The following is a 21,866-nucleotide window of genomic DNA, read 5'->3' as shown; positions in this document are numbered from 1 at the left end:
TCTGGCTTTATTTCTGAGGGTACATGATTAAACAAGTATCAGGGGGGTAGCCGTGTTAGTCTGTATCCACAAAAACAACAAGGAGTCTAATCACGTGGCACCTTAAAGGCTAACAGATGTGATGTTTTACCCACAAAAGCTTATACACAAATAAATCTGTTAGTCTTTAAGGTGCCACATGATTATACAGTCATTTTAAAATAAATTGTTTCAAGCTTGTGAAACAAAATAGTAAATAAATAAAGTTAGAGGTTTGCTTCTTATGTGAAGTGTGGAATGCTTTCCACAAGAGGAACTAAACCTGCCCTTCATGGCTTTAAACTCATTTCATTAGATGAATGCCCTATAAAGACACTTTATGACTTGCTGAGAAAGCACTATAAAAGGACATTTACCTTTGGAAGATATTGCTAAGTGAGCTGCCAGCAAAAGCACAAGCAGACAGCTGAAAGTATTCAGTTTCTTCTAGTTAAGATGAGTCATGAACAAGAGCTACTCTGGCTAAGTTTTAAAAGTATTCTTTGATATACTGATGCAGTGTTTAAATCTGAAAAGGTAAATCCTCAAAGACCTTAACAGTGAACATTTCCCACCATGCATTTCCAAACAAAAAAGTTTTAAACAATCTGTTTTAATTGCATCACAGCCATAACTGGCTTGCTGCAAAGTAATTTTCAAAAGTAACATTAACCGTCATTGCAGACACCAATTAATAGCATGCAACACTTGGAAGTACAGACCATTACAAGCAAGTGTTCCATGCAATAATGGTAGTTTCACGTGGACGGAAGCCATCTGAATAGTTATTTCTCCTCTGCATTGGAGAAATATTTAATCTAACCTAGTGTTTTAATGTTTATGGTACAAGAATGCTCTAGTTTATTCCAAATTCTATTCAGTTTTCATCCCAGATACCGTACTACCTGATACTATTTCAGAGTAGCAGCCGTGTTAGTCTGTATTCGCAAAAAGAAAAAGGAGTACTTGTGGCACCTTAGAGACTAATTTATTTGAGCATAAGCTTTCGTGAGCATTCAGTGGAAAATACAGTAGGGAGATTTATATACATAGAGAACATGAAACAATGGGTGTTACCATACACACTGTAACGAGAGTGATCACTTAAGGTGGAGCTATTACCAGAGGGGGGGAAGAGGGATAATCAAGGTGTGATTATAAGATAGTGATAATCAAGGTGGGCCATTTTCAGCAGTTGACAAGAATGTTTGAGGAACAGTAGAGGGGTGCGGGGGGGAACAAACATGGGGAAAGTTTTACTTTATGTAATGACCCATCCACTCCCAGTCTTTATTCAAGCCTAAGTTAATTTTATTCAGTTTGCAAATTAATTCCAATTCAGCAGTCTCTTGTTGGAGTCTGTTTTTGAAGTTTTTTTGTTGAAGAATTGCCACTTTTAGGTCTGTAATCGAGTGACCAAAGAGATTGAAGTGTTCTCTGACTGGTTTTTGAATGTGTTAATTCTGGACATCTGATTTGTGTCCATTTATTCTTTTACGTAGAGACTGTCCAGTTTGACCAACGTACATGGCAGAGGGGCATTGCTGGCACACGATGGCATATATCACATTGGTAGATGTGTAGGTGAACGAGCCTCTGATAGTGTATAAAGACTGGGAGTGGAGAGGTCATTACACAAAGTAAGAGGATTTCCCCATGTTTGTTCCCCCCTGCACCCTCCACTGTTCCTCAGACGTTCTTGTCAACTGCTGGAAATGGCCCATCTTGATCATCACTACAAAAGGTTCCCCGCCGGTAATAGCTCACCTTAAGTGATCACTCTCCTTACAGTGTATATGGTAAGAGCCATTGTCTCATATTCTCTATGTATATAAATTTCCCCAGTGTATTTTCCACTGAATGCATCCGATGAAGTGAGCGGTAGCTCACAAAAGCTTATGCTCAAATAATTTGGTTAGTCTCTAAGGTGCCAAAAGTACTCCTTTTCTTTTTGCAAATACAGACTAACACGGCTGCTACTCTGAAACCTGTCATTAAGGTCAAGAGTATTCACTAACTTGGGGTAACCAATTTGAGATGCCAAAGGACTTGACATTTCAAAATACTTTTACAGCACTTTTGTATGTTCGGAGCACAGCTCCCATCGACTTCAGTTGACACTAGAAATGGTCAACAATTCTGCAAATCAGACCCCAGAGTCCCAAGTCAGGCTCTAGAAAGCAAGGAACACAGTTCATAACCAACTTGAGAAGTTTGATTTAAGTCAGTGGCTCTCAACCTTTCCAGATGACTGTACCACCCTTTCAGAAGTCCGATTGGTCTTGCATACCTTTCCAACTTCCATGACAAATGAAGCAGGGTCCTATGGAAAGTTTCACTACACAACCCTGATTCATCCCCAGATCAGGTCCATCCTGTGCACTGAATGAGGCTGGGATCCTGGTGGGTGGGGAATAGTATGATCATGTAATTAAGACTACCATAACATATACACAAGGGGCCAAATTAAGGTTGCAAAGGCAACTCAAGTTTTGACATTTCCTAACTACTGAATGGACCCATCAGGATGTCTTTTGAATAGGACCATACGTTTTGGACCAGGCCTTATGTTACCTCGCTATCACCCCCCATACATGCCTGCTGTTTTACCCCTCAATTCTGTGACAGGGAAGCCAGCTTCACCACCTCTTGGAGCAGCACTGCTCAGTCAGCAAATGTTTGGTGGAACAGGTCTAAAACGGGATAAAAAGGTTTGAGAACCATTGTTAGAGGGATGGGAATAGAGAGATGTTTGCTATATTGAAGTCCCGCAGGCTCTCTGCCCCATTTGGCCAAAATTCCTAGAATCTCCTGAATCTTTTCCCGGTAGAAGACTGTTTAAAAACTAAGTTACATGAAAACTACAGTTAAAACGCTACTTAGTAAGCGGACTTAACAGGCAGTTATCTGAAGTTTCCTGCTGACACTACCTACCCAACCCAATCAGCTTTATAAAAGAAGTGCATAGTTTCAACAGTGAAGAAACTAATTCATTCAGGAAAATCAAATCCTAGTCATTTTGGTATTCAAGAGATTAAGCCATACATTAAAGCTCCCAAAAACAAGACAGAAGATAAAGGAATAAAGCAAGTATTTTCTGTCATAACTGCTTTCAATAGTGTTTTATTTATAGTGGAGAAAGACAAAAACCTCCATTGTCCAGTAAGGTGGGAAAACTAAAGAGCTCCTGACAAGAAAAAGCCTGTTGAAATTGCTAAAACAGCATGTAATTTTTCCCTAAATGAGCTCATTAATTCCTTGACTGCTGTTTCTTCTGTCCCCCTCCCCAAATGGATTTCCATTTTCTAAAATTGACATTTCTACTTCCCTACATTGGAAATAAGTGCAGGGCAGTAAATCTCTTATCAATGTATGTTTTGAAGATGGTTTCATGGGAGGCAGCCACTTCACAACAGAGGGCTCCTGACAAGGAGAGGACAGATTGGAACCATTCCTAAAAATGACTGTAGGGAAGAGTCTGGAATCCAATAAATAGAACAGACTCATTTAGTTCAGGCCTCTTATTGCCTTTACCAGTTTTACTGGATCACTTGTAACTAAATGTTCATATGCTTACAACACCGATTTTACCAAAATTAGAGAACATTAGTTTTCATAAAAAGAAAAGGGGTACTTGTGGCACCGTAGAGACTAACCAATTTATTTGAGCATAAGCTTTCGTGAGCTACAGCTCACTTCATTGGATTCAACACGTAGCTCACGAAAGCTTATGCTCAAATAAATTGGTTAGTCTCTACGGTGGCACAAGTACTCCTTTTCTTTTTGCGAATACAGATTAACACGGCTGTTACTCTGAAACCGGTCATTAGTTTTCATGTGCCTCTCAAGGCACCTAATATACAAGTTGAACTGGTTAACCAAAGAGTGAATATGGCACACAATATGAAAGTAACTTAACAGAATTAATGCTTTTGGCAGAGCACAGAAAATATCTGTTGCTGCTACCTAAACTAACACTAATTCTGGCCTCAGGATACAAGTCAAATATAAAATGAAAGTTATTTGTGAGAGGGTACCCTAGCTAGTTTAAGCCACCTAGACTGACAGCATAGCTTTAAAAAAGTATTCAACTTGTTTACCTTAGTAAGGACAACATTGCCAACACAGCAACCACCATAATTTGAAGATTAACAGATTTTTTTTTTTAAAAACACACTTAATGTTCATTACTCCTTTGAAGCTTAATATCAAAGCTTGTTTCATTACCAGCTTGAACTGCAGCAGCACAGTGTTGTAGATAGCTGCCCCAACTGCTGTATTGCTAGCCTACGTTTTCATTTACGACAGCAGTAAGTCAGTGGAGAAATGACCATACAGCCTTCATGATGCACAGTACATTTACTTTAGGACATAAGCATTAGAGAAATCATAATACAACAGTCTACACTTGCTTAAGCTTACCAGGTGTCCCCTACAATTTCTCTTATGGAGACCCTGGCAGGACCCAGTCCTTCAAACCTCTCAGCAAAATTTGCCCTCTTGGTTAATGGTTCATGTCAGACCATTGGATCAAAATGAACGCCCTTCAGACAGTTCAGGCTGATTGACACTTTAAATACAATTTTGCGGTCTTTGTTGCACGGCCTCCTGAAACAGTGGTTAGCCCCCTCTGAGTCATCTTCAGTGCACGCATTATGCTTTTCCGGGACGATGGGTGTAAACACCCTCCCCATAAAAAGACAAAGTGGGGGAACTATAGTAGGAAGAGAGCCTGAGAGAGAAGCCCTTGCATCAGAGGCCTGAGCTGAAGTAGTGGGCAGGCTTTGCTGATATAAAGCAAAGTTAGCAAGTCAGGCTGAGCAAATGTCAGGCTCTCTTCCTACTACACACACACTTAAAGCTGTCTTTTAGATTCCCTTAGAGGAGGGTACCCCTGGGGGAATTTTACGCCACTGTGCACATGCATAATTAATGTGGCACGCAGAATTCCCCCCAACACACAGAAAATACATTCTGCCGACTTACTCCTTTTGCCCACCAGGGGCCACTATGGTTCCACAACAGAGAGCAGCCACTCCCAGGCAGGAGCAGTCCCATCTACAGATAGGGAAGAGAAAGAAGCTGCCTTCCTCACAGCGCCCTGCCTGTGGGGCTAGGTCAGGAAGCACGGGATAAGTGTGTGTGGGGGGGTTACATATAGCATGGGGCACATGGGAATGCTGGTGGATCACAGAGCCACATGGGGACAGGGAGGAGGAGGTGGTGGAGGAGGATACTGGGCCACATGAGGATGGGGGGAGAGAGTGTGGCTGAGTGGGGGTGCAGAGTACCATGGGGGAGGGGACAGATGTGCCTGGCTGAATGAGAGAGGCTAGAGGTCAGCCAGGGTCTGCATGGTGGAGGATTCATAACAATCCCACCCCATCCAAAAAAACCTGTTCCATCTTCCCCCATCCACAACCAACCACCCTCCAAGTTCACACCCAGGCTCCTTCCCAGCAACTACTCCCCTCTCCCTCAGCTCCTCTGTTACCCCAACTTCCCCAAGCCTCTGGTGTCAAAAAACGTTTCCTGAATCTTTGTCTGTATTGTTTCAGGCATAATTGCTGACAGGTATTTTGAAATAAATTATCAAAATAATTGAAACTGGTGTGATTATATTGTGTTGTTCTGGCAAATAAAATATGCAGAATTTTGAAATATTGTGCACAGAATTGTTAAGCTTTTGTTGCAGAAGTCCCCCAGTAGTAAGGAGGAACATGTGCAAACAGAAACACTACCTGCTGCTAGAGAACCTGAACAATGTCTATTTTGCTTTAGTTATACGTAAGGCTCTATGTTTGTCATGGAGGTCACGGATTCCGTGACTTTCCATGACCTCTGTGACTTCTGCATCAGCCTGGTGTGGCTGGCCCCGGGAGTTGCCTGAGCAGCCCCATAGCCAGTTGCACGTGCTGCTGTGGGGACAGTCTCAGGTCCACAGCAGCAGGTGGGTTTTTTGGGGTGGGGGGGCACCTCAGGGCTGGGGAGGCACCTCAGGGCCGGGGGTCCAGGGCAGTGCTTACCTGTGGGGAGCTCCCCAGAAGGGCAACAGGAACTCTCATCCCATAGCTCCTAGCTCCATGTGCTGCCTCTGCCTGCAGGCACCGCCCCTGCATCTCCCATTGGCTGTGGTTCCCAAGCAATGGGAGATGCAGAACCAGGGCTTGGGAAGGAGTGAAGGCAGCACGCGGAGCTAGGTAAGGAGCCTGCCCCAGCCCCGCCAGCCCCCTCTCCAGCAACCCCTGGGCCGCGTCCACCCCCAAGGTTTAGGCATATGTAGTAGATGTCATGGACAGGTCACGGGCAGTAAACAAAATTTCACAGCCCAGGACTTTTACTTCAAATCCAGACTCCAGCGAGAAACTGCTGAATTGGAATTCATTTGCAAATTGGAGACTATTAATTTAGGCTTAAATAGAGACTGGGAGTGGCTAAGTCATTATGCAAGGTAGCCTATTTCCCCTTGTTTTTTCCTACCCCCCCCCCCCAGATGTTCTGATTTAACTTGGATTTAAACTTGGAGAGTGGTCAGTTTGGATGAGCTATTACCAGCAGGAGAGTGAGTTTGTGTGTGGGGTTTTTGGGAGGGGGGTGAGAGAACCTGGATTTGTGCAGGAAATGGCCCAACTTGATTATCATGCACATTGTGTAAAGAGTTGTCACTTTGGATGGGCTATCACCAGCAGGAGAGTGAATGTGTGTGTGTGGGGGGGGAGGGGGGGAGGGTGAGAAAACCTGGATTTGTGCTGGAAATGGCACAACCTGATGATCACTTTAGATAAGCTATTACCAGCAGGACAGTGGGGTGGGAGGAGGTATTGTTTCATATTCTCTGTGTGTATATAAAGTCTGCTGCAGTTTCCACGGTATGCATCCGATGAAGTGAGCTGTAGCTCACGAAAGCTCATGCTCAAATAAATTGGTTAGTCTCTAAGGTGCCACAAGTACTCCTTTTCTTTTTGACTTTTACTATAAATACCTGTGACTAAAACATAGCTTAAGTTATAAGTAGTAGGTTTTGGGGTTTTTTTTTTTTTAATTGTTTAGATTGTAGGCCTTCCTTCTCTAGATTAGGGTCCAAGATTGATTCTGTGGCCTATTCAACATTTTTGAGGACATTTGCAGTATTAGAGCAAGGCATTTCTAGTTAAAAGCAAGATCTTAACTTTCAAATATAGGCCTCAAAGAATGAATGGCAGCGTCTAGGTGTTAAAGGCAGCATATTTCACTTTGACCAGAAATAAATGGATATGAATCTCAACAACTTTAACAGTCATAGCATTAATTTTTAAAGCACGGGACGGTGCACATGTATGTGCCACACTGACTAGAAAAGCCACAGAGAGTTTACAGAAACGGATACACCGTTGAATGCATGTGGAAGTATATCCTTAATGTAGAAGTTATACCGGCATCCAGTACAGAGGGTCTGAACATAGTCTCAAAGGCATGTTGAATATTCAGTTGGTGGTCTTGTATAAACAATTAGCTAAGGTACAGAGTAGCCTCTCAAGCTTTTGTAAGGCAGTGATACTTTTTCAGCATTATGAGTTGATATCCCCTGATTTGACAAGCCAATCAGGGCAAGAAGCTGAAGTGAGAGTCAGTCCACTATTCTCTGCTGATTTCTGGAAAATGTTGATAGCTGAAACATTAGATTAAGTAGGTAAATACTAGAGAGTTACAGAAGTAAAGTACTGCTTTAAAGCAATGCATCTGTTTTTCCAGTAGGCTAAATTACAGCATTGCTATTTCATTCCCCGTCAAAACCCATTAACTTAACAGTGCAGAAAACCCAATGTTATTTCTAGCAAATTTGAGTCCCTCTGACTATTCACGGATAGGAACCATGCAGCTTTGAGTACTCCTAGTTCCCTCTACCACCTCCACCAACAAGATAAATCCACAGCATGGCATGGCTAGATAAGCATTTCACAGACCTTTTTGCATCACACAGGATCAGGGTTTTGGAAAAATCCAGAAGACCTAAGCAGATGTGGTGATAAGAAACTTCAGACCACAGATATCAAGAGAAATTGCTCCCTCAAAATTTTACTCCTCCCAAAAGAGAAGCTTAAAAGAACCCTGCTTCAAGACTTGCTCTTGAGCCGGCCAGCACACCCCAAGCAGTATTGGTACGTCTACACTACCCACAATACATCGATCCTCAATTGCTCTGCCATTGACTCGAACTCCACTGCGGCAAGAGGCGGAAGCAGAGTCCACGGGGGAGCAGCGGCAGTCGACCCCACACCGTGAGGACACGAGGTAAGTCAACCTAAGATACGTCATAGCTGAAGTTGTGTATCTTAGGTCGATCCCCCCAGTGTAGACCAGGCTTAAGACTGACAATGGGGTATGTCTTCACTCTAGAATTAAATCACAAACTCCTCTTAAATTAGCCTGGTCACACTGCAAAACATTTAACTATAGAGTGGTTGTGTTCTCAACTGGTAATTTGTGCTAACTCAAGCTGCAGCCTTTACCTGACAAGCCAACCAACTCCAGTTAAAAAGCACCACACAAGTCAAAGTGTTTGTTTGTGGGGTCAGGACTCAAGTCGGGTCAACATTCTAGGTAACTCTGCCAGGACGTCTCATGGAACCAAGGTCCTTGGCAAAATTCCATCTCAGTATCTGGATCCAATGAGGCAAAGCTCCAAATCTCACCCAGAGGAGTGCCCATTTAGGAGCACAATAGATTTTTATCAGTGTGGTGAAGGCAGTCCTACAAAGTCAATTTGGAGGATCCACTGAAGCTGCAGTGAGTTCAGTGTACTCCATGTCTCATGCTTTCCTTATCAGTTTTATTCCCCCTGCCTCGTAAGGGGCTATTTTGCTAGCCTTTTCTTTTAGTTGCAGGAATTACCTAGGCCTCTGAAGAGCAAGATGGCTATTTCAAACATCTACTGATGATGGATTCCCTAAGTCTGCATTGTGTTGTGACAATTATATTCAATACTACTGTACTACAAAAAAGTGCAGAGTAAGATCTTTACGAAAGCCGGTGACAGGTGATGAATACAATTGATAAATGGATACTTGCTGTTTCATGCTTTGGAGTATAACCAAACAAAGTGAGAAATACGTTCTCCACCAGACAGGAGGGAAAGTGCTATTTCCCCCATCTCTAATGGGAATTAGGTATTGTAAAACCAAAGCAATGGAAGTCATGAGTCAATAGGAGATGGGGTGTCAACAAGCAAAGAAAAACCATGGGGTCACCCAGACTCTAGAGACAAAATAAGGACTTTTGGGAAATAAGCAGAAGCAAAGAGCCATCTTAGAATCCATCACTTAAGGGACAAAAGGATCATCACTCTGCTTCTGAACTGATGCTCCTGCCTGAGCTATTAGAGATGCTGGTAGCTTGAAATAAGTGAGAAAGCTGGTTAAGCAAAGATTGTAACTTGCTAAAGTTAAGTTTTAGGGCTTATCTACACTTACAACGCTGTAGTGACACCACTGTAGCACTTCGGTGAAGATACTAGCTATGCTGATGGGAAGGGTTCTCCCCTTGGCACAGGTACTCGACCTCCCTGAAACGTGATAATTCTCCTGTCGACCTAGTGCTAACACTGGGGGTTAGGTCAGTTTAACTGCATCCCTGGAATGGGTGGAGGGGATTTTTTCACACCTGAGTAGCAGTTATATTGACCTAATTTTGTAGTGTAGACCAGGTCTTAGTCACTAACCATACTTATTCTTTTCCTCTTGCTTAGTATCACTTGAATCTTATAGTATAAGCCACGTCAGTGCTGTTATATTAAAGTAAGGTGTGCATCCTCAGTTAAGGCAACAGGCTGCAGTTTCTTTGCAAACAGCAGATCTGGTTAATTTCTATGAGTGTCCAATGCAGGGGACTGGACACTACAGAAAGACCTCAGGGGAACTTGAACACTGAATGTTGCCTGCAAGGCAGGGTTTAGGCTAGAAGTGTCTGCTGGTGAAGCAGACAGATTGGCATGGCACAAAGCTGTCAAAGTTTAAGCTCCTGCAGAGTTCACTCTTGCCTCTCTGCCTTAGCAACAGTGACTTATGGTTTTGGCTCCCTGAGGAGGGCACCACCGGTCTAGTACTGATTTAGGAGATCTGCTTATTGAAGTTGTGCCCAGTTTAAGCAACACAAGTCCCATCTCATCTGCTTAGTCACAGCTGGAACAGATGATCCAGCATAATTAACTAGAATCTTTGATTGGTCTCAAAATATCAGGAGCCATGGATATTCATAAAAGTCAAGGAATCCTTCAAGTAAAAACTTCAGCTTTAACCATAACCTCTAAAGACAGAAAAGTTACTCACTGAGGGCAACTATTAAGAGACTTCTATTTAAAACATGAATGGTTAAAAAGTGAACACCCTGTTGCACTCAACGAAAGGAGCATCTATGCATTACTGTTATGGTAGTTAATACATGTTGCCTAATTTCTATTCAAGCCAATAAAAACCATATTGTTGGGGAAAAGGAAGGTCACACCTTTATTCAAGAGACTACTGATGCTCAAAATAAAGAAGTGTAAAAACAGGAGTTGCTAAGCAATGTAAACCAAGAAACTAAAGAAATATACATTTTTATATTAGCACCAAATCTATTTGAGCATTGTGACGATGCTGCCTGTGGGAGCCAGCTGAGGTCACTCAATCAGGGTGAACTGTAAACAGAATGGTGCAAACAAACCCCAAATGCTGGTGGATATTCCAATACTTAGATTCACCAAGCCAGCCAAAACAGCTTCTATAGTACCTCACTGGTTACTCAGACGTCCAAATAATGCAGTTCCCTTAAAGTACCCAGCCTCAGGCCTCCATCCAGAGGCACATGTCAAACATATGATGATAAATTCTGAAAATCTCATTTCATCATATAAAAGAAAAGGTTCTCCTGACCCCAAAGGACCAAGCCCCAGACCTAGGTCAAATAATAACTTAGATCTTACCCCAAATACATGCTTACAGTCAATTCTTATTAACTAAACTAAAATTTATTTAAAAAGGAGAGGAGAGAGATCGTTAAAAGATCAATATACATACAGACTTGAATTCAATTCTTGAAGTTCAGATACATAGCGGAGATGAGCTTGTAGTTGCCAAAAGTCCTTTTAGAAATAGTCCATAGGTTATAGTCCAATGTCCATATTCAGAGTGACTCCAGTCAGTGACTGGGGATCTCAATCCTTATGGCTTAAGGTTTCCCCCTCTTGAAACCCAAAGCAGATCCGAGATGAAGAAGGATCGTGTCCCAAGGCTTTTATACATTTCCTGCAGCCTTTTGGCCTGACAAAACAATAGGCTTAACTTTCCTTCTTCCAAACATCATGGCAATTAGCACAGGATAATTTATCCATTAACCAGTTCAGACACAGGTTATCACAACCTTCAAAGAGACAGACAATAATATTATTTCACTCAAGTATCTTCCTAAATGTTAATATTCCTTTTTTGATCTTTGAATCAAAGCTATAGCCCTAGACAAGACTTGTTTGCTTACATCACAAGATCTGAGCACACATCTACTCTTCTATCTCTAACAATACAGGCTTGCATTTCAAAGCAATATTCATTTACATTTCTTCCTAACCAGTCTCTAAAGTTCGGCCATGGGTCAGGTCAGTCTGTGAGTTAACTCACTCTTTCTGGCCCTGTCACCTTTCTATGAGATATTATATTACACTCATACCATCATAAGCATCTCATGAAGTAATGCCCAATTACGAAATTATTCCCTAGTCCCATGCACACGTCACCAAATTGGATTTCAAAGGACGGATTTAAGAAGGATAAGGATATCAGATGTTGTCCAACAGCTGCAGCCTAGATGTGTCTGAAACATCATCCTTCATTGTTTCTTATAATTGAAGTCTTCTGGCCTCTTGAATGAAGTGGAGGATCTTTAGCATAAAAGTGGACATGTCCCTAAAGAAAAGGGCAAACACCAGGTCCACCAGAAGGCCAACAGGCACCACTCAACCTTGGCACAGAAGCACTATATTATCTTTCATTTCAATACCTGTCTTCTGATGGCTTGCACCCTCCTTTCCAGAAACCTCAACTACAGCTCCATAACTTAATTTCGTAGGCCTGTGACTTGACATGTTGCTTCAACAGGCTTGGTGTAGTCTGCATTTTGTCTCTCTCACCCTCTACCATTTGGGAATGATTTGATTAGTCTCTGATTGCATGGGCTGAAATCACGTAGTGACTGCTAAAGGTTATTTAGTAGGGAATACACAGTATGTTTCCGTTCCATTAACAAGGCTGTGAAACATTTATTTCAGAAAAAAATGAAAAAGTGGATTTTCAGTGTGTTCCCCTAGGGAATCTGCACAAACAATGTATTTGTCTGAAAGCCTGGTGGGATGGGGAGAAGAGGAACTGAAGGAGGAATTAGTGATTGCAGAAAGGTTGAAGTCAACTGCAGTGATGTTTTGATAGGAGCAGGAGGAATCATGAACTATTATGAGGGTTTGGTTTGCTACAATCTAGGATCGTCTGCCAAGTGTGCATCCGACATCATCTAAGACTGGCTAGTTCATCTCATTGTTCGGTCATCACCGTCTCATACTAACTATAGTAAATGTGAAAGTTGCTGATCAATATTGTGGACAGGTGACCAGTGTTCATTTGACCAAGTGCAGAAAAAGAGTTTTGTTCAAATTCATCATCATATGTACTATTGAAAGTTGGTTTACTGCAGCAGGAAAGCAGAAGAGTTAGACTCTAAGACATTTACCACCAAAACACCACTAAAAATGACAATTTAAATTGCTGTTCCAGACCTTCCAGAAACTTTAGCAAGAATGCCATTCAGAAGCACTCTGATCATGACATGCAAAGACATACCAGAGATCAGTTGATAATTTGCCACTAAAAAGAAAGGTGTAAGATTTGAACTTCACAGGTTACAAAATTTTATACTATCAAATTCAGTATAGCACAAACTGAGCAGTTGAAACACACACTTTACTCTGATTACACCCCTTCAGACAGATCTAAACTGGTCCACTGCAAGATACTGCTAGTGAAGAAACAAGAGGAAAAACCACTGACAGCAACGTATGTTGGTTGGCCATACAGCCACTAGAAAAATCTCAATAAAAGGATACAAGCATGCACACGGAGAAAGATGCATTCCTACCTACTGCTATCTACCGGAGAAGAAAATAGAAGTTGCTGCAGTCATTTAAGAAAAACGTGAAAGCATGACAAAGGATGTTTGCCTTTTACTCAGAGAAAAAGATCAGTAATTGGAGGTGGAATCATTGTAGAGTTCTGACATTGTCGTCAGCATGCTATTTAAACTTAAATATGTACCAAGCTCTATTCCAGAGACAACCCTCACTATATCAGCAACATTCTTAAGACAAAAGGTCTCTGCCTCCTCCACACGCATAATTTTATAGAATAGGGACTGAAGTTATTGGACCACACAGCCCTTAACTTCAGCTATGACCCCTGTCACAATGGATGCATGTGTGTGGTCCCAACAGACCCAGCTTTTTTAGAAGGTTTCTGAAGCTCAAGGCTTGGGCCCAGAGTGTCCTAGATACCAAGGCGCACACACTTCCCACATACTCTTGGCAAAAGGCAGATTTTAATATTGAAGAAACTCCTTGTGCCAGATGGGTACACTGCAAAAATCAGATACCGCCTAGCAGCATTTTTCGCCCCATGCCAATCAATGCTTTGGCACATGGAGGTTCCAGAACCTGCATCCCTTTCCCAGATCTTCCTTCTAGAAGTAGACCCTTCCTCTGAACTGGAATGGGCTACAGAAAGGCTGGTACATGTTTTGGTGCTACCAGTGCTGGGTTCAGTTGCTTCGATATCCTCAGAACTGGCTGTTAATCCGAAGGCAGAACAAGGGTCCTGGATTGTAAGGCCTCCATCACAAGCACGTCCTAATGGTATGGATCCCAAGGTGTTGGTGCTTAGGTCTGAGCACTGGTCAGGGCAGAAAGCCCCCCGAAGCAAGTTAGACAGCTCCAAGTAGAGGGGCTCAAAACACTGCTTAGACCAGGTCTTTCAAATCTAGATCAGCCTTAGTACTCCCAGTGCCAACAAAGATCAAGCTAGTTTAACTATAGAGTAGGTTAAATTATTTCTGTTATCTAACTAACCCACTACTAAGTGGGCAGGGGAGGATAGTGGGGGAGAAACACAAGTAAGCTCTTCAGGCATGAAAAGAAAAGGTCCCTACATCTGTGGCTAAATGCACAAAAGAAACATGTAACACGAAACTACAGACCCATGACAACTAGGGACGTAAATATTGTTTTTAAAAGTTAACCATTTAAATTAAAATTATATCGTTTAACCAGTTAACCACTGGGGCCAGGGCCGCTCTGGCCACGGCTGCTCCGGCTGATGCAGCTGGGGTTAACTGTTAGGGTGGGTTGTTAACCGGTAAGACTAATGCTTACTGGTTAACTCTACTATTTTACATCCTTAATGGCAACCTCTACTCCAAGTTTCTCCACACAAAGGAAGGGTTCTTGCAGCACCAGGCTCTTCTTTCCCCCACCCTGAACAGGAGCCATCCAGTCAGTTTTTAATAGGGTTTACTAGATGCTCCTTTAGCTTGCCACTTAAGTTTACTGAAAGCTGGATAGTTCATAAATATTAGGCTCTAATTTCAAGTAATAACTACTCTAAAAACACTGAGGTGAGGAGCCCAAGCTCCTCATTATGCCTATTACAAAACACCACAAATTATTTTCAAGCCTAGAGCAGGGGTGTCAAACTTACAGCCTACATGACATTTGGAATATCCAAAATCTGAGTTTTTTGTTTTTCCAAACAGAGTCTTGGCCCTCATGGCTGCTGAGAGCCTTCAAGATGTGAACTGGGTATAACAGTGATATCTGTTGTGGATACAGACTAACACGGCTGCTACTCTGAAACCAGTGATATCTGACTAGGTCTGCAGAGAGCCTGAAACAACACCTCAGAACTGTGAGCTCTCCAGCGGGATGTCAACCTGATAGAGCCCAACAACTGCTGAATGACAATGTTTACTATGGGTTTCAAAGTAGCAGCCTTGTTAGTCTGTATTCGCAAAAAGAAAAGGAGTACTTGTGCCACCTTAGAGACTAACAAATTTATTTGAGCATAAGCTTTCGTGAGCTACCGCTCACTTCATTGGATGCATTCTGAATGCATCCAATGAAGTGAGCGGTAGCTCACGAAAGCTTATGCTCAAATAAATTTGTTAGTCTCTAAGGTGGCACAAGTACTCCTTTTCTTTTTGCGATGTTTACTATATAATTTGAATGGAGATAAGGCAGGTTGGAACTGCTGCAGGGAGGGAAATCAGGAGAACAGGGGATACTCAAAGATATCAAAAAGGGGGATAAAAGGATGAGGAAGGAAAACAGCAGTGGGCCTAAAGGGAAGTAGGTTATCCTCATAACAAGGCACTGAACAAATCAGACACAGTAACTAAATAAAGGCCATATACTCCACCATCAATGTCTGTGAAAGCCTCCTAAAGAAATCAGTGGGCATTCCACTGTGCCTTGTGGATAGCATGCAAGTCTTCAATTTGTAACTTGGGCCATGGACCATAACAAAACAGAATACAGCCCTCTCCTCTGCATAAATTTGACACCCCTGACCTAAAGAGCATAAGGAATTAATAGAGGCATTAGCAACTGGAGAGATGAGATAGTCTACAATCAACAGAAGGCAACTGAATTCAGAGTGGCAGGCTTAGGCGTTTGTCTACACAGGGAACTATGGCATCATAACATGTGCAGTTACTTTGTAACAAGAATCTTTACTCTGGGAGTTATGTCAGTATAGCTACAAAGTGATGTACTTACTAGCAGTCATACTGTTGAAGTTTCCTTGTGGACAAACCTTAAGAGACGCTCCTTCCCATGAGCTCAGTGTCATTTGAGTATGGTTAGCAAATGTGGATTTGTTTGACTGAAACGAAGAGATGGAAGCTGAGCGAGCATGTTAATATGAAAGGGCAGATACAAGGTCAGTAAACCTCAAACTGGGGACACGTGTTCCAATGGTACTTAAATTTCCGGACCCTGGAGACAATTTACTGTTTCCCAGAATTCAGAGCAATCTCCATATGAAACTGCTCAACTACAATCAAAATGAAGTTACCACTGGTTCCTTCCTTCACGGGGCCCTTCCCTCACAAGTGCTTAGAGCCACGAGGGGGATAAGAAACCTAAGACCGGGGGGGGGGGGGGGGGAGAAATCATTATGCTAGTTTGATTTTGATATCCAGGACTCATTTCGTCTAGATACAAATTCTGACCAAAGCTTAGCTTGACACCAAAGAAGATGCTTGACAATTTTGGAATGGACCTTAAAGCGAGCTACTTGTTTAGTTTTCACTCAGTATCTTCTATGAAAAGACAAGTACTCCATACTCATAAAATACAGCTACTTCAAGGAGTACAGATTAAAGAATGGTGTTATGTGGAGTACAATTTTGTACACTGCCTAATGCTTTAGATTTGGAACAATCAGTACTATGATTTAGTTTTCCTGGTGTAGTTTAATACACGTTTACCTCTATCATCACTTAAACTGGAGATATGGTTTCTTAAGATAAATGGAGCCTTTTAGGAAACTCCCCTCACTACAAATAATGCAGAGAGGAAGAAGAGAACATTAAGGGAAGCATTTTCATTAAGATCCATGACAAAAATTTGTTAGTCTGGATAAAATTGAGAGGCACTCAGAAGGGGATACTTATGTTTGCTTGCATTAGCATCAAATTATTAAAATCAAGGGTTTTCCCCAGATCTAGTTTAGTTTTTGTTTATGTGCAGTTTGCTAATGCAAAAATAATAATAAAAAACACCTGGTCAGTTTCACAGACAGGTTCTCATGCACCAGAATAACTGTTTCAATTCAATTTAGACACCTAAGCACAAATTTTGTATGTTACGTTCTGTGAAACACTGACATCCTTCCAAAATTGGCATGAAAGCATACCCACCCGACACAAGATCTATTTGCCCATGCTCATGATATAAACACGTTTTACTCCCTGAACCCAAGCAGTTTTTCACTAAATGCAAGCACTAAAGAATACGGGACTGTTTAAAAAAAAAAAAGTGTGTTTTATGACAGATTTTTATCCCTCCCATAGGGTATTCACAGTCTACTTTAAATAAGTCCCAAAGCTTTTGAAGATAGATTCCCTGCTCTATTCAGGGAGGTTATGACGACCTAGGGATTCTGCAGGAGAGCTTATTTATAGCACCTCTAGCCATGGTAATAAAGTCTTTCACATATACACAAAAGTTCAACTAATGTTTCAAGAATGAACTAAAGTGAGTGCTTTGTAGTTAGTTGCTAAAAGCAATAAAGTATACCAAATTATAGTCAGTTAGCTACCGGCAACCATGTTTTATCCACTCTTAAATATGATACGGCTCTGATATAATTTAAGTAGGTAAATAAGCTATAGTTCACCTTACTAAATCGATACAAACTGGGAACGCACTTGTTACTTCCTTATTGAACCATGTCAAAGGCTGCATCTGCACTGAGCTTTGCTGAAAGTCTCCCACCATTGCTGCAGAACTGGTACAGCACCTCTCGTGCTACCAGCAGAAGTTCTCACATAGAGGCTGACATCATCATAACCACCATGTCATATAGATCTGTCAAACACTTGTGGGCTCTACACCAGTATTATACCAATGGAGAAGATTTTCAGAGAGTCTTTAGTGCAGGCAAGGCCTAGGATCTACAATTGAAAGTGTTAGTGCGTGATAATCCATTTTCAGACAGATTACTCAGCCATTTTATATGTCAACAATTCACCCTTCAGAGTAGCGCTTAGGCAAGTGCAAGAGGACCAATGTTTTAATGTACCTTAGGTTTTTCCATAGTATGGGTGGGCCACATCTTAAGAGGAGTTGCATGTTCCACTCCTACTCTATTTGCATTCATTCAAAGTGCATCCCTTTCATGATTTCATAACAATCAAGCAGTAAATAAAAGTTTCTTAGATGGAAAATGTATTTTCAGCCATCTTTACACAATTTAGCAGTCAGAAGCCAGCACTATGTAACAAGACAGCTTTTCACAATCCATTAGCAACTATTCTACAGACCAATTTGAGAATCTCACATGGTCATAAAGGAAGTTCTGAATGCCAAATAAAACCTGGATTATTAGTTCACATTAGCTTTGAGACAACACATCAATTCATTGGAGTTGGATTTTGTTCTAAAAAAAATCACTGTTTTATGCATTCCAGGAGCACAAATTAGATACATAGTGTAGGATTTTCAGTAGCACCCAAGTGATAGGAACACATGTCCTATTAACTTCCAATGGGATTTATGCTTCTCAGTCTGCACAATCGCTATGTTCTGGAAAATCCTGTCCGTAGACTCTAGATGTGCCTAAGTCACTCCAGGCACACTTAAAAAATCCCATCCATGGACTCTAGAACATAGCTATGGTATAGACCAGGGGTGGGCAAACTTTTTGGCCCAAGGGCCACATCTGGGTATGGAAATTGTATGGCGGGCCATGAATGCTCATGAAATTGAAGGTTGGGGTGCAGGTGGGCTCCAGCTGGGGACACACGCTCTGGGGTGGGGCTGAGGGGTTGCGAGTGCAGGAGGGTGCTCCAGGCTGGGACAGAGGAGTTCAGAGGGCGGGAGGGGGATGAGGGCTGGGGCATGGTAGAGCGTCAGGCTCTGGGCAGCTCTTACCTCAAGCAGCTCCCAGAAATAGCGGCATGTCCCCCCTCCGGCTCCTAGACGGAGCTGCGTGCAGGCAGCTCTGCATGCTGCCTTGTCTGCAGGCACCGCCCCTGCAGCTCCCATTGGCTGCAGTTCCCAGAAAATGGGAGCTGCAGGGGCGGTGCTTGGGGCAGGGGCAGTGTGTGGAATCCCCTGGCTGCCCCTATGTGTAGGAGCCGGAGAGTGGGACATGCTGCTGCTTCTGGAAGCCGTGCAAAGTGGGGCAAGACGCTGACCCTGCTCCCCATCTGGAGCAAGCCCTGGACCCCACTTCCTGGCAGGCGCTCGAGGGCCAAATTAAAACGTCTGGAGGGCCAGATGGGGCCCCCGGGCCATAGTTTGCCCACTCCTGGTGTAGACAGAAGCACAAGAGAGCCCAACACTATTAATCTCCAGTACCTCAAAACTGACAATTTGCTTCCAAGGATAAACTTTTGCCTATACTCAAGCTACTCATAAGGCTTCGACCAGTTTAGAATCTTACTTATAAATGCCTAAACATTGTGTTAATAATGCATATTCTCTGTGGCATGACTAGGACAGTATCACCACTACATACCACCAATTCCTTAAATTGAACATTAAAGGGCTTGAACTTGAAACACAGACTAAACAAAACTCCATTTTCCACCACCAGGGAAAGCAACCAATGCTTAGTCCAATGGAAACTCAGACAAATGCATATCAAGTGACAAATATGGGTTAAATAATTAAATTATGACCCTTGTAATGAAATAAAACACAGCACTGAACAATTCTACTTTCCTTGGATGAGGTGTTATGAAAGTTTGAGTGGGAACATGGGCTATAAAAATAAAGCAGCTAAGAGCTTCAGGCCAAGACACTTGAGTTGCTGCCTAACCACCATGTACATCTCAACTATCCGTAGCTACTTAGGAATCTTAAATACCAAATATACCTTCCTAAATTACACAAACTTCAATGATTAAGAAAGCACCATTTCTTGTGGGACTTTTAGGGCCACATCTGAGCTTTGATTGATTAGAGATATAGCAGACTTAACAACATAACAGAACAGTGGTGCCTAACTACACTTATAGCTACCACTATTCATACTTCATGTTTGAATGACTGGTACTATGCTTCCCTGCCTTAGAAGAGCAGCAGTGCTGCCAGTCACTCAAGTCTGCACACTAAGCCCTACAGAGCTTAATCCAATCCAATCCAAACAGTCTAATTTCCAAGACCGAACTTCTGAATCAATTAACTTCTGCTGCATGTGGTATGGCAGATACAGTAGCGGTCCTGTTGTACAGCTGATCAAAGAGGATCACGCATTCAGCCCAAGACAGTACATGCAGTTGATGATCACGGGAAAGAAAAAAAAAAATTCCATAATGAAACCTGTTTAATGGGGAAGTGTCTTGAGGTCAAGATCTGGTCAAGAGCACAGCGAGATGGGGAGGGAAGATCTCAGAACACACCTCTTTTCCTTAAGAATGGATATGAAAGCCATTTTGAGGGAGGGTTTGTACACTCAGATACAGGCATAGGGTTACTCCTGGGGGAATTCTGCATCAATTAAACATTCTGCAAAATCCGTATATTTTGTCAAAACAACACAATAAAAATCACATCAGTTTCAATTATTTTGGTAATGTATTTCAAAATACCTGTCAGAAGTGTGGTCTGTACCAATACAGACAACAATAGATTGAGGAAATGTTGCCCCACCGCGCCCGGGACTGGAATTTGTAATTTCCACCAAAGGAGCATTTAAGTGGAAACCACAAATTCATCAGGAAAAAAACAGAATTCTGCAGGGAACATTATTTCTGTGCAAATTCTGCATTGCGCAGTGGCACAGAATTCTCCTGGAAGGAATAGTGTGTGCTGCTGACAGGACTTCCAGGGGGCTCACCCACTAACAACAGAGTGAGGATGGCATCATAGAGAAACAGTGGGTCTCCCCAGAATTCACCTAGTCTTACCAGCCACTAGTGAAAAGGATGTTGGGGGTGAGAGAGAGAGAGAGAGAGAGTTAGGTTCCCAGGGGGGTAAGGAGATTTCCAAAGGTTATTCACAGATGCTGGAGATGAACCTGGCACTGGGATGCACATAAGGAAGTGTAATCACCCCTGGGAGGGGAGTGGGCCAAGTCTCTCTGCAAGCACGCTCCAACGGTGGAGATTAAGGAAGGATCTCACCCGAATAACGATGGCAGGAGACATAACGGGGCAAACCAATGGATAGCGGCAAGATGCGTGCGGTTGGGGTGGAAGGGAGACGTGATCAGGTCAACGGGGCAGGGTGCCTTGAGGACAGAAGGCTCCGCTGCTCGCTCACGGGTGGCCGAGATGAATGTGGGGGTCGGTGTCCCAGTCACCCCCTAGCAGGCGAGGCAGGGCGGGTGGGGGTCGGTGCGGCAGGCCCCGCTCGCCCACCAAGGGCCGCGGAGACGAAGGGGAGGACGCAGCCTCCCTCTCCCCGCGCCCCGGTGAGAATCAGGCTCCCCGGAAGGCGGAGATGAAGGGGCAGGGGGGGACAGGGGGGGGTCCTCCCGTCCCTCCCCGAGGGCGGAGAGGAAGGGGGAGGGGGCCCCCGCTCACTCACCGATGGTGGAGATGAAGGTGGTGTTGAAGGCATCGTCGGAGAAGCGGAAGAGCACGCAGGTCTTGCCGACCCCGGAGTCCCCGATCAGCAGCAGCTTGAAGAGCAGGTCGTACGTTTTCTTCGCCATGGGGAGTGCGGCCGCCGCCCGCTGCGGGCTCCCCCGTCCCCGCCTGGGCCGCTCTCACTCAGGGGCCCCGCGGGCCTGTGCAGTAGGGAGCCGGGGCGGCCCGGCAGGGCGGCGGCCCGGCGGCCGGTGGGGGAGGGGGCGGCCGGGGCGGCACAAAATGGCTTCCCTGGCGGGGCTGCCCCTGCCCTGCGCGGCGGGGGGCGGACGCTCCTCGCGCTCTCAGGCCGGGCAGGCGGCGGCGGCGGCGGCTCCCGCGCTGCTCACGGGGACGCTGCGCCGACGGCTGCCCCTGGCCGCATTCCCTCCGCGCCCGGCTCCGGCGCCCGCGGACTCCCAGTCCCAGGAAGGCGGCGGCGGCTCCCCTCAGTCTCCTCAGGCTGCGCGCGCCGCTCGTTAAACGCACAGGCCGCGAGG

At 43.7% G+C, this 21,866-nt stretch overlaps 1 protein-coding gene across 1 annotated transcript in view; it reads right to left on the bottom strand.

Moving 5' to 3' along the window:
- The window catches only part of RAB10 (RAB10, member RAS oncogene family), a 72,553-nt gene extending 50,949 nt beyond the window's left edge, over positions 1 to 21,604 (bottom strand). Inside the window, exon 1 of the mRNA XM_084624502.1 lies at positions 21,326 to 21,604. Coding sequence (XP_084480628.1) covers positions 21,326 to 21,452 — 127 coding nt within the window. The 5' untranslated portion in view covers positions 21,453 to 21,604. The remainder of the gene's footprint in view (positions 1 to 21,325) is intronic.
- Between the last annotated feature and the right edge of the window lie 262 nt (positions 21,605 to 21,866).

This window comes from Lepidochelys olivacea (assembly GCF_965140295.1).
Source record: "Lepidochelys olivacea isolate rLepOli2 genome assembly, chromosome: 3".
NCBI classification, from domain to species: domain Eukaryota; kingdom Metazoa; phylum Chordata; order Testudines; family Cheloniidae; genus Lepidochelys; species Lepidochelys olivacea.
The sequence above is the reverse complement of the archived record's forward strand: the minus strand, read 5'-3'. Positions and strand labels throughout refer to the sequence as shown.